Raw genomic sequence first — 17,504 nt, 5'->3', positions numbered from 1 at the left:
ATCCTAGGTGTTTCCTTCTTAGTCACATATATGCCAAATGGGCATAAAATAATGCTGTTGCATCAGACAACTGATAATTAACTATTTTAATTATAACCCTTCTTGTCCTTTCAGCTTAAGTTAGAAGGGGAGGGTGGGGCGGTTGATTTAGTGGAGTTGTGTTTCTTATCCATGGTGTTTGATTTGATCTGAGTATTCTTGAAAACTGGGGGTAGTGATTGCTAATTGGGAGGGGGGGGGGGGGGTAACAGAAAATACAGAGGTGGGGAGAAGGGAAATGCCAGATGCCACAACTAGGCTTACATTAACACTGCAATGAAGTTACTGTGAAAATCCCCATGTCGTCACACTCTGGCGCCTGTTCAGCACAGTCTCCAGCTCTTGTTGAACCCTGGAACGAAATGGGGTGGGTGGAGTGATGGGGGGGGGGGGGGGGGGAGAGGCTGACCGGGAGCACAATTCCCAATATATCTGGGTTTACAATGTGACCTCAGCTTAAGGTCATCTGTTCTACAAAGTACACGTGGGGTCTTGCTAGGGATCAAAGCTTTTATATCTTTTCCGTTGCTAATCTATCAAAAACGTTACGCCTAGGGGTGCTTGACGTGGGTGTTTCAAGCTCATGGCGGAACCCCTGTTTGTTATTTAGGATGAGGTTTTTCTGTCTTCAATGGAATAATTTTCCTGAGTTCTTCCATGAGGGACAGTTTCTGAAACTTCACTGGACAAACCTTTGGCACATATTATGGGAACAAGGAGGATGGGGATGGTTCTTTCCAAACAGGGACCGAAATGAATCTGGGAAATGCCAAAAGCAAATTTAGACGGAATTAGGTGGGGTTAATAATGGCTGCTTCACAAACTGGTGTCCTCTTGTACTGATTGATATCAGCGCTGTTTCTCACTGCCAGCAAGCCAAAACTACTCATTATTTATTGTAAATAGTAAACACTAATAAAATCGATATTGGAGGCACTTAGCATCATCGCCTTTAGAGGTTTGAAGATTTGAACCTACATGCCATAATAGTAGAACAATTATGTAATCGCACTCATACTTACCGTAAGAAAATAAGGCATTGGTTTGTCCTATTTTAAAATATTTTAAAAAGTTTTAATGTTCTTAATTTTCCACTAAGACCTCAATTTTTCTTTGACAAATCCTATTAAGTTATTGCATCTCCTAACGCTTCGTGTAGGTGGTCAGCTCTCTTGTTAAATCGAATTTCAATGATTAGTAACAAAGAAAAATCCACATTTAAGAAAAATAGACGTCAGCTTACCGAACAGAATAACGAGCAATAGAACAGAATAAAGAACCGCGTTCCACGAACTCATGGTCAGTGAACAGCCAGGCGCAGGTACAGAGGAATCCGAAACCTTCCTTGCCCGGGATCCACTTGTAGCTGCTTATGGGAAACTCTTCTCCGCCTGTCGATGCACCGTCCACACGCTGGGACACAGACTGCTGGCGGTGAGAATGGTCAATGGCTCGTCGCGGTGGTTTGAAGCCAGCCTCCAGCAGGTTCCTTCCACTCGCCGATGTTTGATTCCTTTGTTGCTGTTGAGTTTGCCCCAGGAGTCGCCGTCGTTTCACTGGGGATTTCAGCACCAGAGACAGCGCCCAGTGAGGAGCATTCACAGAGAGAGTGAGAGAAAGCACAATGGGAGCCCCCCACTCCACTCCTCCCAAATTCCCCTAACACATGCAGAGCCCGAAATAAACCAACTCGTCAAGCGTCACAATCTCTTTATTCATTGCATCTCCAGCTCAGGTGAGAACAAAGGACGCCTTTCCTTCTGAGAAGAATATCGCCCTGGTGTGTAACTGATCGCCGCCAGTGTTGCTGGGTTGAAGTGTTTTAGTGTCGCTGGGGTCGGGTTGCCAGTGGTTCCTGTTTGTTTGGTGCCGCCTGTCTGTCTAGCCTGTCTCACTTTCTCTGTTCACATTCCCACGCTTACTCCGCCTTCTGGAATGGGCAACAGCACAGACACGCATGCGTTGGCAGCCCACACTGTGTCCAAGTCGGTGTCTGTGTCTAAAGTGGTACTTGCAAAGAGCAATGAAACAAACCCCGCCTTCAGCAATGATATATACTGTGCGAAATGGAAGGGAATGCTCATCTCAGCGCCTATTTTGAGTCGGGCGACATTTTACTTGGAAGTGTGTGAATTAGAAGGTTAAATAATAGGGGGAGGGCGGATTATCAATAATTATTCATTAGCCCCGATGGTTGATCGACACTATTTGATCCACTCTGGCCCAAATGTGGTATTTGTCAGTCATACTCCACTCTTTTCCAGAATCAGTTGAACCCTCCAGGGAGAGACGAGCAAAACAACACCAAGTACGGTCTCAGCTGTTTGTTTGTGGAAGCCACAGCCCTTGCTGCCTGCCGACATCAACTGCCTCCTTTATTCATGTTGGCACATGCTTGGGAAAGTGCAATTACGTTGCAGTGGCTATAAACCGAGGTCCAATAGGACTAAGGTTAGCAGACATGCCCACTTTTGTAGTGTGTCCTGGAAACCATTGTTTGATTTATTCAGAGTGACAGGAAGGACTTGTGTTGCACTGTAATATTGGGTGATCAGCCATGGTCGTAATGAACGGCTTTTGTCATTTTCTTTTAACATTTCTTTCTACCAGATATAAAAATATTGAAATGATTACCATCCCAGACCAGACCCCGACAGTGGCTAGGATACCGGACAGAAACCCCAATATTTTATTTCAAATTTGCAAAACTGTGAGGAAAGGATACTTTGCTCCAGCTGTGATTTACATAAAATAGGGATATGGTACATTAAAACAAACTTTATTACCAACAGAGTATTAAAATAGATTTAAAATCACAAACCAATAGCTTACAATTACCCCTTAAACAATGCTAATCAATACAGTGACACAATACTCCTTAATTGCTATCTTTAATAATAATAATCTTTATTAGTGTCACAAGTAGGCTCACTGCAGTGAAGTTACTGTGAAAATTCCCTAGTCGCTACACTATGGCGCCTGTTCAGGTACACTGAGGGAGAATTCAGAATGTCCAATTCACCTAATAAGCAAGTCTTTCGGGACTTGTGGGAGGAAACTAGAGCGCCCGGAGGAAACCCACACAGACATAGGGAGAACTTGCAGACTCCGCGCAGACAGTGACTCAAAAACAGAACCATCTCAGATCTCAATCCACTTTTAAATACAGTTAACCGATCAAGGTGTATTGCTGAAGAGATATTCTTTGAGACTGTATTAAGAGATAGACCTGAATCCTGTCAGAATAATGCAGGGTCTCAAGCTGAAGTCCTCCAAAACTATCTTCATGGTTTGACTTCCAGAAACCAACTGAATAATCTCTGCTTCTCTGCTAAAATGCCTGGTGCTCTAGCTTCTCGCACTAGTTACAGCATCTTACCAACTGAACACAATGTATCTAATTAACTACTCCACAAAAATCCATTATCCCAATGCTGCTTTAATTGGACCTCTGGCCCCCAAAACATAGTCATCTTTTAAATCAGGAATTTTAGAAACACTACTGCAACAGGCCCACTCCCCCTTCCTATCCCTCGAACCCCATAACCGGACCTAACCTTTGGACAGTGAGGGACAATTCAACATGGCCATTCCACCTAACTTGCACATCTTTGGACTGTGGGAAGAAACAGGAGTTTCCACAGGGCACCCACGCAGACACTGGATGAATGTACAAACTTGAACCTGGGTCCCTGACACTGTGAGAGAGCAGTGCTAACCACCGTGCCGCCCCAAGCTAACCCAGGCTTTTAACCCTTATTGCACCAAATACTAATTATACAATACATCTGAAATTCCTACATTCATCACAAAAATGGCGGATAAAAAAAGGTTGTTGGGCTGACGGACAAGCATCTTCCAATTGGATTCTGAGTATTTTTGCATTCCAGTTGGTGGAGGAAGGCCGTGTGTCACAAGGATGGGTGTGTTGGCTGACTTATGGCTGGAGTGTGGGTCCAAGACAGGTGTTGAAATCTCCAGATATACATTTCGTTTGAAATCCTGGTCTGAAGTGTGATAAATTCTATAGTAAGAGAACCAGAAGATAGAACAACTATTTCTGTTAGCAGAGAGCAAGGGGCATAGATTCGAAGTAATTGGTGGAAGGATTGGAGGGAAGTCGAGAAGCAATTATTTGGAGGCTGGAACTTGGCCTGAAAGGGTAGTAGAAACAGAAATCCTCATTTCAATTAAAGGACACTTGCATATGTTTTTGAGGTGTCATAACCTACAGGGATACTGCCCAAAAATAAAATGTGGGATTTGATTGGAAAGCAGGGACATGATGGGCTGAACAGCCTCCTGTGTTGAAATTCTTCCATATTTTGAGATTTACCTTCATTGTTAAAGAGATTTCCACAGATTTATTTATGCATGAAGGTTTTGGATGGGATTTATCACTCTCGTTTGAATGTAGCTTTGGTGGGATATGGCGAAGTGCTGTTTACAAAATGTTTTGTTTCTTTTTAAAGAAAAAGCAAATGGGGTATTAATGTGATCAGTTATACAGTAATACTATTGATCACTTCATTCATATCTATGTCAGTCAAATTAAATACAAAAGTCACTTTGGAAAAAGCCATGCTGCTAGAGACCTTTACAGTTATCTCAGCAGCTAAAATGTTATTGCCATGGTGCCTTGTGCTGTGGAGTGGAGAGAAACAGTCAGACTGCACTGATTTCCTCTTGCCAACTGTCTGTCAGCAGAAGATAGGCAATGACGTATTTTTCCAATCGTCTGGCTTTTGTGATCCAATTTTACTAATTTAAAACATTTATTTTACTAATAATCCACAATAAACCCGGTTAGTATTAGCTCAGAAGGTCAATTTATTTTCCACATCCAAGCCCGTGAAAGGAGTGTTAGCAATGTCTCATGCGCGTACACCCGCACACACATAATAAAATGGGGGGATAAGAGAAAAGGAGCAAGAAGCACAGAAAGTGAATATTAATTCATGTGAGCTTCGGAGTTCAATAAGGAATTCTTTTGTATAGGCATTTGAGGTTAGCTGACTGAAGACCAGAGTTTAGGATTCTCTCTTTCGGTTGGGACTGCTCCTGCAAGATGAAGTACATATGAAGAGTTCTTCCAGCGGAGTCGAGCCAGATGGACATGTTGTTCTGCCTGGAGGAGACTGCGTCTTCACCAGTTGGATGTTAATATAGCAGACTGGCTGTGAAGTCCAAAGATATAATGTTAAAACTGTCCAAAAGGCTGGAGGCTTGGTTCCCATGACGAGGCCTATTAATGGTCAATGGCAGCTTAACAATCAATAAATGTGCTTCTGGCCATATTTCCATTGTCCCTCCTTAGGAGAGAGAGACAAGTTGGTTATTGGCATCTCTTCCAGTATAATGGGTTTCAGTCTCCCTTTGTGGTAGTTCAGGATGGGTAATCCTCTGCGCTTCCCCTGCTTATGTTGAGTAAAAGGGGTTTGTACAATGAAATGTGAAATTCCAGAAGCTGAGAGAAGAATTATTTTGTCTGGGGATAACTCAGTCAATGGGCCAGCCCTGTGGTCAAGCAACATGCAGCTGCCATATTTTCTTTGTTCAGATGAAACGTCTATTTTAAAACAAATAGTAATAAGGATAAAGTTTTGAATATATGGTATTGTTTCTTTTTATGTCATAGGAACCCAATGCTAGGGAATCAGAGATATTAATTTAATATTTGTTATGCTATTAGTATTAAGGCTTGCCCTCCAACAGATTATTGGTATGGTATTTCAAACATGTTGCATTGATCTCTGTTATTCTACTCCCAATCTGCTCTTGAAATTTATTTTACATTCAAGTAGACACAGATGATAATTTTACACCCATGACTCTTGGCAAAGCTTTTGACTTGGTGGGACATCAATAATGACAAGATAATATTTGACAATGTGAAAGAAAGTGCCTCAGTGAAAGCTTCAAATGAAATATAATTCAAGAGGTTAGTAATTTGTTTTATCCTTCTTCAAAATCTGACTATAATGTTCAATTACATTCTTACACATTTTAAAGATGCTGGTTAACATAGCTTTTTCTCCCCTTGTTTTTTAATGGCGTCAGTTTCTAATCAAAGCCAATGTCAATAGATTTTTGAACTCCAACGGAATCAAGGAAGACAGTGGCGTTAATGTTGGGGATCCACTTTGTTCCTATTGAATAGTAGAGCAGGCTGATGGGCCTCTGGCCTACTCCTTTTCTACAATCTTCTGACAAGCCATGACTCCCCAGTCACAAGCTAGTTCTCAAACTCTTGTCTCAAGTGTGTTTTTTCATGAATAGGTCGAGACAGTGAATGTCTGGTAACTGAGTACGTGTCAGATACACCCAGCCCTATCTTCACTTCCTAGGCTAGTGAGCAGGCCACGTGAATCGCTCTCCTTCATCTCAATGGGCCACATGATTGAAATCAGCTGGCTCAGTAATCATGACCCCATGAATGAAATTAAATACATTTAATAGCCGCCGAAAATTTCAGAATGAGTTATAGAAAATGCGAAATCATTCGTATATCAATGGAACTGCCATCAACTTCAAGTGGTAAACACAAAAGAGATAATTATGCTTTGGACGCAGAGGGAGCACGCAGCTCTCGCAGCCAATATTGTGTGCTATCAGTACGAACACCACTTCATGTGCCCCTGCTTTATATACATATGACTTCAGCCATATTGGTAGGAAACAAAATCCACAGATGGAAACCAGCGGAATGTGGCATTCTTGCACATGGACAATCTTTATCAAAATGTCTTGTGGGCTGCACTTTTTTTCTTTATTCATTTATGGGATATGGGCGTCGCTGGTAAGGCCAGCATTTATTGCCCATCCTGAGGGCATTTAAGAGTCAACCACATTGCTGTGGGTCTGGTGTCACATGTAGGCCAGACCATGTAAGGATGGCCGATTTCCTTTCCAAAAGGGCATTGGTGAACCAGATGAGTTTTTACGAAGGGTGGTACCCCAGCACTGCTGGTGCCACCTAGCCAGTGCCAGTCTGGCACACTGGCAGTGACACCTGGGTGCTACCTGGCACTGCCAAGATGCCAAGCTGACATTTTTTGCATCACGGTGATCGGGCAAGGGGTGTTCTGCGTGGGCCGGGGGGGAGTGAGGGGGGTGGCCGGAGATCCCTGTACAGTGAGTTGGGGCTTGGATCGGGGGGGGGGGGGGGTTGGTGGTCAAAGAGATCAAATGGCATCTTGATCTCTTCCTGTACTGAGGAGTTTCGGTAAGCGAGGCTCCTCAGTGCAAGAAACGGGACTAAGTGTGATCTTGGCTGAGAATTCCCTGCGAAGCCCCGTATCTAACTGAAGCCACGTTAGATAGCATTGGGTTTCTCAGCACTGCGAGCGCTGGGAAATACGTAGCTAAATGCAATCACTGTGGGATATAGTTCCCATTTGGTTAAATCATGCTTGGAATGTTTCACTACCTGGGGAGTTCTGAATGATGCTGAACATTATACAATCACCAGAGAACATCCCCACTTCTGACTTTATGGAAGGAAGATCATTGATGAAGCAGCTGAAGATGGTTGGAGCCGAGAAACTAACCTGAGGAACTCCTGCAGTGTTGTACTGGAACTGAGATGATTGACCTTCAACCATCACAACCATATTCCTTTGTTCTAGTCATGACTCCAACAAGCAGAGGACTTTCCTCCTGATTACCATTGACTCGTTTTACTCGGGCTCCTTGATGCCATACTCAGTCAAATGCTGCCTTGATATCAAGGGATGTAGGTCATCCCTACCAGTAGGGGCTGGTTCAGCTCACTGGGCTAAATCGCTGGCTTTTAAAGCAGGCCAGCAGCACGGTTCAATTCCTGTACCAGCCTCCCCGGACAGGCACCGGAATGTGGCGACTAGGGGCTTTTCACAGTAACGTCATTGAAGCCTACTCGTGACAATAAGCGATTTTCATTTTTCATTTCATTTTCATCATTAGGTGGAAGCTTCATCTGACTCTTCCAAGTCTCTCTACCACCTACAAGCCTTGAATCAGGAGTTTAATATCACATTCACACTTCCCTAGATGTGTGTAGCTGTAATAATACACAAGCTTCAACATCTTCTCCGACTGAGCAGCTTACTTAATTGGCGCACCTGCCACAGGACCCAATGTTTACCTTTCCACCACTCATGCATGTGGTAAAACTAAGTACGTTGTATGCAATGCGACAACTCACCAAGATTACTTCAGTAACATTTCCTTCACTTGTGACTTGTCACCTGGAAAGGTGGCAGCAGTTATGATGTTAGGAATATCATCACTTCCAAGGTCTCCGCCGAATCACATGCCATCCTGACCAAGTACTTTATTTATTTATTTATTTATTTTTAAAAATTTTGTTCTCCTCCTTTTCCACATTTTCTGACCAAGTACTTTATTATCTCCAGGTCAGAATCCTGGAATTTCCTATATAAGACCACTGGGAGCATAACCATTTCAGGGACTTCAGTGGTTCAAGGAAAAGGCCCACCAACAGCTTTCTCGGGCAGCTAAGCATCAGCAGCAAATGTGCCCTTTCCAGGGACAAATAAAAGATGCATTAAGATTACATTAGATCATGTAACTTTTGTTACTTCAGACTCGGCTGAGATCTCCCTCTGTTAGGAATTGATGTGGATCTAATACAGCCATCGATCAACTTTCATATCGCAGGGGTCATACATTTAAAATATCCAACTATCTTGTTTACAGCTGTCCACTAACTAGATAAACCTACTGAAGGCCAGATGAACAAATTACTTTAATTCTGCTAAGTACAGTTTGCCTTGAAGTCTGAAAGTTTGCTGTGGGGAACCGTTATATTGGAACCAAAATCTTTTTTGTTTTATCAGCTAAGTAATTGCAGACAATGATATACACATAGGTTGAATAAATGATGGGACGAGGGTAGTTATTCACCTTGTGGCACCAGAATAGCAGCTCATAACAATGAAATAACTAATAGCACAACACATTGGGAGTAAAATTGAAGATTTTAAACCTTTGAGCCTCATTCTAATTGTGCCCACTACTTGGCATGATTCAAGTATTTAGTGGAGCTCAACGAATAACGTGAGTAATATTGCGTAGTTCTGCATTTACAACACTTCGATGTCAGCATGAAAGTCAGTCTTGTAGCTCTTTCAAGCAATGTACTAGTGATGTGAATACACAAGTTCTGCTCTTAATTACAAATGCTCCCTGACACAAGTTACTCCATCATATAACTAATTGGGGAGCGCAGTGACTACTTTGCACCTGTTCCCTTCTTGTTTACTGCCAGTCATTGAATGCTTTATCACTGCAGTCACAATAGCGACACTACCTCCCATTTATAGCACTCAGACCTAATGTGATGGAGCTGACGATGCTGTTTGGAGCTTGAACAGCGAGATTCAAATTCAGTCCGGAAAGAGGAAAACAGCTCCCGCAGCAAAACACCTTCACTTGTCGGTTAAGATCGATGATGTGAACATGGAAAATGTGAACCAGCCTGCCCTTGACAAAGGTAGACATCAACTATGAGACTCATTACCGACTCCAGTGTGCCAGTTCAGCCTTTGGCCGCATGAGCAAAAGAGTGTATGAGGCGTAGGATCTGAGACCCGAGACTAAATTAATTGTTCACAGTGCAGCAGTGTTCCCCATACTCCTTCAGAGGTTTGAACAATCTCAAATTACTGCAGGAGTACCACCAGCAGTGCTTTCACAGGATCCTCCAAATCCAGTGGCAGGAAAGGCGGGTCAACAGCAGCATCCTCTCCCAAGCCAACTTAGAATCATCAGAGAATCCCTTCAATGCAGAAGGAGGCCAATCAGCCTATCGAGACTGCCCTCACCCTCTGAAAGAGTATTCTACCCAGGTCCAATTCCCTATTCATCCCGCCCAATCCTCGTAATCAAACCTACACATCCTTTGTCACTGAGGCAATTTATTGTGGCCAATCCACCTACCCCGCACATCTTTGGACTGTGGGAGGAAACCAGAGAACCTGGAGTAAACCCAGGCAGACATGGGAGAATGTGAACCCGGGTCCCTGGCACTCTGGGACAGCAGTGTAACCACTGTGACACCGTGTCACCCAGCTTGCCCAGCATCGAGTTACTAATTACTCAAAGCCAAGGGACATTTCAATGTTATGCCTGATGCCAGACTCCCAAAGTAACTGCTCTTCTTGGAGCTCAGTTTGAGTAAGAGGACTGTGGAAGCACTTTAGGGATGTCCTCAAAGCATTTCCAAAGAGGGACCAGGCAGGGTTGCCCCCTGTCCCCCTTGTTGTTTGCACTGGCAATCGAGCCGCTGGCGATGGCGTTGAGGGATTCAGAGAGGTGGAGAGGTTTGGTGCGAGGTGGGGAGGAACATAGGGTGTCGTTGTATGCTGATGACCTGTTACTGCATGTGGCGGACCCGGTGGGAGGGATGCTGGGGGTGATGGAGCTGCTAGCTGAGTTTGGGACCTTTTCAGGTTATAAATTAAATTTAGGCAAGAGTGAGGTGTTTGTGGTGCACCCTGGAGACCAGGAGGAAGGAATTAGTAGGCTCCCGTTTAGGCGGGCAGGGGAGAGCTTTAGGTACCTGGGGGTGCAGGTGGCCAGGGACTGGGGGACTCTTCACAAACATAATTTCACCAGACTTGTAGATCAGATGGAGGAGGAGTTCAAGAGGTGGGACATGCTGCCATTGTCGTTGACGGGGAAGGTACAGTCCGTCAAAATGACGGTGCTTCCGAGGTTCTTGTTCCTCTGTCAGTGCCTGCCCATCTTTATTCCCAGGGCCTTCTTTCGGAGAGTGATTAGCAGTATTTTGAGCTTTGTGTGGGCACATGGGACTCGGAGAGTGAAGAGGGTGTTCCTGGAGCGAGGGAGGGATAGAGGCGGGCTGGCGCTGCCCAACCTTCTGGGGTACTATTGGGCGGCCAATGTGTCAATGGTGCGTAAATGGGTGATGGAGGGGGGAGGGGCGGCGTGGAAAAGAATGGAGATGGCGTCATGTAGAGGTACGAGCCTGGGTGTCTTGGTAACGGCGCCGTTGCCGCTCTCCCCTAAGAGGTTTACCACGAGCCCGGTGGTGGCGGCGATCCTAAGAATCTGGGGACAGTGGAAACGGCATCGGGGGGAAAACAGGGGGCTCGATGGAGGCTCCATTGGGTGGCAATCATCGGTTCATCCCAGGGAACAGGGATGGGGGATTTAGGGGGTGGCAGAGGGTGGGCATCAGTAAATTGAGGGACCTGTTTATTGACGGGAAGTTTGCGGGCCTGGGAGAACTGGAAGATAAATTTGGGCTTCCCCAAGGGAACATGTTCAGATACTTGCAGGTAAAGGCGTTTGCTAGGCGACAGGTCGAGGGATTCCCTTTGCGGCCCTCGCGGGGGACGATGGACAGAGTGCTTTCGGGGGTGTGGGTCGGAGAGGGGATGGTGTCTGACATCTATAAGGTAATGCAGGAGGTGGAGGAGTCGTCAGTTGAGGAGCTGAAGGCTAAATGGGAGGAGGAACTCGGGGAGCAGATAGAGGACGGAACTTGGGCGAATGCCTTGGAGAGAATCAACTCTTCCTCCTCATGTGCGAGGCTTAGTCTCATCCAATTTAAGGTGCTGCACCGGGCCCACATGTCCGGGACTAGGATGAGTAGGTTCTTTGGGGGTGAGGACAGGTGCACCAGATGTTCGGGGAGTCCAGCGAACCACGCCCATATGTTCTGGGCATGCCCAGCACTGGAAGAATTCTGGAAGGGGGTGGCGGGGACGGTGTCGAGGGTGGTTGGTGCCAGGGTCAAACCAGGGTGGGGACTCGCGATTTTTGGAGTTGCGGTAGAGCCGGGAGTGCAGGAGGCGAAAGAGGCCGGTGTCCTGGCCTTTGCATCCCTAGTAGCCCGACGAAGGATCTTGCTACAGTGGAAGGATGCGAGGCCCCCAAGTGTGGAGAACTGGATCAGTGACATGGCGGGATTTATAAAATTGGAAAGGGTCAAATTTGCCCTGAGAGGATCAATACAAGGGTTCTATAAACGATGGCAGCCTTTTCTGGACTTCCTGGCTCAAAGATAGGTATCTTGGTCAATTGCAGCAGCAATCCGGGGGGGGGAGGGGGGGTGTAATTGTAGTTTCTATTATGTAACTTAATATTGTGTTAATTTGCGTTGTTAAAATGCTGTGTTGTTTCTGGAGGTGGGGTGAATGTTTATGATTGCTAATATTGTTGTTATTTTTGGTATTTTATTGTGGTTCGTTGTTGTATAAATTCAAAATTTTTCAATAAAAATTATTTTAAAAAAAAGCATTTCCAAAGAGGTCAAATGTACCTGTGGACTCATGAGAGAGTCTAGCTTGTGACTGACCAAAATGGAGTTGGTTCAAGCAGGAAGGCAGCAAACAATGAGGGGTGATCGGGAACAAGCAAACTTCCAAACAACCCATCTGCCCACCCCTTCAAGCACCACCTGCCCCACGTGTGGTTGAGCCTGTAGATTGAGGATTGGACCTATCAACCATCCCCGAAACATCAAACCGATGATGAGGGACTGTCCAAAAAGGAAAGAGGCTGAGAGTTGCTATACTCGAAACTAGAATGGGCATTTGAAATCTCAGTTTAGTTGCTTGCAGAACAAACGTTCTGAATTTAATGCTAACTGGCTGATTTTCTACACCATCCTGGCAACATATTTTCCACCAGCAAAGACTTCCACCACTCCTGGCTTATTAATTTTTCCCGTATGCATTGTATTCCATCAGATAGGCCAGACATATGACAGAAGCTTATTTGTTTTAGCTGTTTGGGTCACTAGAGGAAGGGACCATGTAGAGGCTAGACAATTCTCCAGAGGAAGTGAGAGATACCCAGAGAATGAGTCATTAACAGGTTCTCATGTACAACTTCCACCACTTCAAGAGGCAATGGCAGGGACTCGGCAGCAAGTTGCCTGCCTACCCGTGGGCTGCATACAAAGGAGGTGAACTAAAACAATAAGCACCTCTAAATGAGTTCAACTAACTCAGCATAGGAATGTGATAACAGATCCCTCTCTTCCCCCTCTCTCTCTCTTTAGTCTCATTTACAGCTAAAGTGTCAGAAATTTTAAAAAACTTTCTTGTTTGGCATTGAAAGTCTTCCAGTTATTGACTATATTCTATCATTTAAAACGGTCTGTAGATCAAATACCATTGCACCAAAAACCTCACTATAGCGGGCAGCTAAGATGATTATTTACTATGAACTCCACAGGCTCAATGTTCACTTGGGGGGGGGGGGGGGGGGGGCAGAAAACAGGAGCTAGGCCTGTTTCTGCCCACAGACAGGTTGCACCCTACCCAGGGAGGGAAGGACTACAGGTCAGCCCTGGAGAGCTGAGACTCAGGCCAACCATTGGCTAACCACCTCCAGGCAGTTAAACAATATGAACATACAAATTCAGCGCAGGACTAGGCCACTCAAACATGCTCCTCCAGGAGAGATAAGATCATGGCTGATCTGAATGTAATCTCAAGTCCTCCAGATAATTTTTCACACCCTTGTTTATCAGAATGTATCTAGCTCTGCCTTCAAAATATTCAAAGCCGTTGCTTCTGCCGCCTTTTGAAAATGAGTTCCAAAGACTTGAGACCCTCTTAGAGAAAGAAATTCTGCTCAACTTGGTATTAAATGGGCGACGCCTTATTTTTAAACCGTTGCCCCAAGTTCTAGATTCTCCCAAAAGTGGAAACATCCTCTCCACATTCGCCCTGTCAAGACCCCTATGCTTCAATCAAGTCACCTCTTACTCTTCTAAACTCCAGCGGGCACGAGCCTAGTTTGTCCACCCTTTCCTCATAAGTCATCCTGCCCAATCCAGGTATTAGTTCGTAAATCTTCTCAGAACAACTTCCAACACATTTACATTCTTCATTAAATAAGGAGACCAGCACTTTACACACTACTCCAGACGCACCAATGTTCTGGATAGCTGAAGCATGACCTCCAAATTTTTGTATTCAATTCCCCTCATAATAAACAGTGATATTCCATGAGATTTCCCAATTACTAGCTGTACCTGTATATTACCATTTTGCGATTCATGCTCAGCTTCTCACGGCTTCTTTTTATTCTTTCTGACAAAGTGGACAATTTCACATTTTCCCACATAATACTCTTTCCCAGGTATTTGCCCACTCACTTAACCTATCTGTATCCTTTTGTAACCTACTTATGTCCTCTTCATAACTTACTCTCCTACTTATCTTTGTGACATCTGCAAATTTATCAATCATACCTTCAGTCCCTTCATCAATGTAATTTACATAAATGATAAAAAGTTGAAACCCCAGCACTTATCCATGTCTCCCTCCACGCGTTACATTTTGCCAACCAGAAAAAAAATCAGTTTGTGCCTGCGTTCATTTCCTGATCGTTACCTAAATCAGAAGATCCTATCCTAAGCAGTGTGACTACTTCCTGGTACAGTGCATCCAGGCAAAGTTCTCCCTCTCTGATGTGTAGCAGTGTCTTCAGCTTAGCCTCCAGCTCAATGACTCTGAACCAAAGCTCCTCAAGCCGCACTTACCGCCATGTGTTTACACTGGACCCTACTGGCATCTAGAAAATCCCACATACTGCAGCCACGACACATCACCCGCCCTGCTTAATGTCTTTAAACTAACTCCTTAAATCATTCTCTTCACTTTATTTTCCCTTTTTTGAATATTTTCTACTAATCTTACTATCATTAGTAATTCCTGAACCATTTTAAATTGCTCCTATCGCATCAGGAAACTGAAGGCTGACTGCAAAATCTTAGTTGGCCTCTATTAGCTACCTTTAGTAAGGCTGTTAATGAGCCTAATCAGCTACTTACTGGCCCCGAACCCACCCAACCTTTGAACCCACCCAACCTTGTCCATTCCAAAATGTAGACGCCAGGAGACTGGCATGCCAGCCGCTACCAGTATTACTGGGTTCTATCCATCTCTGTTCCTGACTCTGAAAATCCCACCCCATGAGTTTAACATTGATGTGAACCCTAAGCTGTTTCGTACTGACACTAAGCTTGGACTATGAGTGAGATCTGAAGGTCTGAACTGACTGAAATGATAGAGAATGGGTCTGAATACTCCAGGGAGACCTGAATCCAAATTCAGTCTACATTTACTTTGTAAGCCTGCAAAGCTGCAGTTGCAGTTTGAAAATAAACAGTCGGTCTTGAACGGGTGCTTCAAGTAAAGCACTACCGGGAACTTCAATGTCACTGTAATTTCTCATCAACTGATTGCAACAGGAAGACAGTTAAATGTAACTTTCAAAGCCTGCACTGACTAGTTTATTGTGGTAGCTGTATTGCAAGGATACTGATTGGTAGCTTATTGCTGAGTCGCCACCTTTAAATTAGGATTCTGCAGAATTAAAGTAAACAATTTTGCTGTGACCTTTTTGGTAGCTCATAATTACAAAACTGCCAAATGGGTAGTTTGGAATTGAAATGAATAAAGAGAAGGGGGGAAAAAATCTTTCATTTATCCAGTTCTCTGTCTCACTCTCCAGTGTCCCAAAGCGCTTCAATTACTTAACTCTGAAGTATAGTCACTCTAATTTTGGGCAGCCATTTTGTGCACAGAGAGATTTCAGACTATGGAAAGACCAATCAAATCTGATTTTGCTGTTGATAGGTGGTGAGAAATGTATTTGCTGACAGCACTGGGAGAATTCCCTACTCTTCAGACAGTGTTATGGGCTCATTCACTTTCACTGACAACACCAGGTTAAAGTCCAACAGGTTTATTTGAAATCACAAGCTTTCAGAGTGCTGCTCCCGATGAAGGAGCAGTGCTCCGAAAGCTTGTGATTTCAAATAAACCTGTTGGACTTTAACCTAGTGCTGTGAGACTTCTTACTGTGCCCACCACAGTCCAGCGCCAGCGTCTCCACGTCATCACTTTCGCTGAGGCAGCTGATGAAGGAGAGAAGGCCTCGGTTTAATATCTTGTTGCAAAGATGGAGCCTGAAGCAAGCTGCCCTTCCTAAGCAGTGCACTGACACATCAACTGGGTTTACAGGAGATGCGATGAATCCAAATTAAGGTGTTTATTTCCATGGGAACAATGACCCTTCAAGAATCAAGGGCAAGCCAATGTCAAATCAATCCTGGAGACCAGGAATTTGTTTTGACATTTAACTCACTTTTTAAATTATGTACTTTATTTTAGTTTGCATGCAGAATTAGATTCAATCTTTAAGCTGTTTCTTTTGAGATAACGTTTTCTAAATTATGAGTCAGTGACCTCTCATTCTACATTCTACCGAACGACGAATTAAAAGCTTCCTAAGTGACAACTGGACATGCAGATACATTGCACGTCTGCCGCCCTTATGCATTGAAATATGGAACCTCGAGAGAGTTTTAGTAATTTGAAAGATGTGAACAACAATAGTAGAACTTGATTCGTAAAATGCTTCTGGGAATCAGAACTGGTAATCCCAGTTAATTGAGGCAATTTAACAAGCTGCATCATTTCTAATGCACAAGCTGCTGATTAGGAAGATATGTTAAGCTGTGGTTTATATGTTTTATGTGTACCTGGAATGTTTCCTGGTTTGCACGGTTTTAGTCACTAAGTGAACAAAAATATCTAATGCAGTACAGCATTTGTTCTTAATAGCTTTAAAACCACTTTACGGCTGCCATGATCCTGGGCACATTAGTGCTGGTGGCTTTTATGCTTCTGCTGTATTGATTTTATTTAGCTGGGACTGGCACATGATCAGGGAGACAGGTCATCAGCTTCACCAGGTTTTTGTCTCATTCACACACAGCAGCTGTGGGAGATAAAATACAGCAGCATAATTGATGGGCATATTGCCTTCTAGAAGAAATAATCACCACAGATTTGTCTCTTCTTTCAGCAGACAGCAAACAAAAGAGCAAAACCCAGATTGTTTGTGGAACTGCAAATGATAAGAAATGGAGAAACAGAAGGGAATGAGCTGTTGCAGAACTCACTTCACAGCTTCCAAAATGTACACATTTGTAGCAGATGACGACATCTGGACTGGGACTTTGAGAATCATTTCCTTCCTGGTGAGGCTACACCTGCAATATTGTGCACAGTTTTGGTCTCTTTATCTGAGGAAGGATATTCTTGCTCTCGAAGGAGTGTAGCGAAGATTTACCAGACTGATTCCTGGGATGGTAGGCGGGGAAAAATTCCATTACTGCTCCACGACAGATAAACCTGATTAGGGCAGTAGAACTGAAATGAAAAAAAAATCTACCAATGCAAAATTAAATTAGAAAATGCTGGAAATACACAACACATTTACATTAGCATCTGAAAAAAAATCGAGATTAAGTTTCAAATAAAGGCCATTTGTTGGTTATGACTGATTAGTTTTCTTGAACCAAATGCTGCATCGATTTCTTAAAATTAGCGTTTGGTCACGTTCCTTTGTCTTCGACTGAAAGAGAGTGAACAAGCAATATCAAATTTCCTCGAGGTTGAGAAGATTAA

General features: G+C 44.0%; 1 protein-coding gene across 2 annotated transcripts in view; it reads right to left on the bottom strand.

The window, feature by feature from the left end:
• The window catches only part of scn3b (sodium channel, voltage-gated, type III, beta), a 65,334-nt gene that overhangs the window by 34,561 nt on the left and 13,269 nt on the right, over positions 1-17,504 (bottom strand). The window contains exon 1 of one of the 2 annotated variants that reach the window (XM_038778824.1): positions 1,283-2,363. The exons of the other annotated variant lie outside the window; for it this stretch is intronic. Coding sequence (XP_038634752.1) covers positions 1,283-1,337 — 55 coding nt within the window. The 5' untranslated portion in view covers positions 1,338-2,363. Of the gene's footprint in view, positions 1-1,282; positions 2,364-17,504 lie in introns of those variants that run through there. 2 annotated transcript variants of the gene reach the window in all.

The sequence above is a fragment of the Scyliorhinus canicula genome, chromosome 19 (assembly GCF_902713615.1).
Source record: "Scyliorhinus canicula chromosome 19, sScyCan1.1, whole genome shotgun sequence".
NCBI lineage: Eukaryota > Metazoa > Chordata > Chondrichthyes > Carcharhiniformes > Scyliorhinidae > Scyliorhinus > Scyliorhinus canicula.
This window is presented reverse-complemented; position numbering and strand designations above follow the sequence as displayed.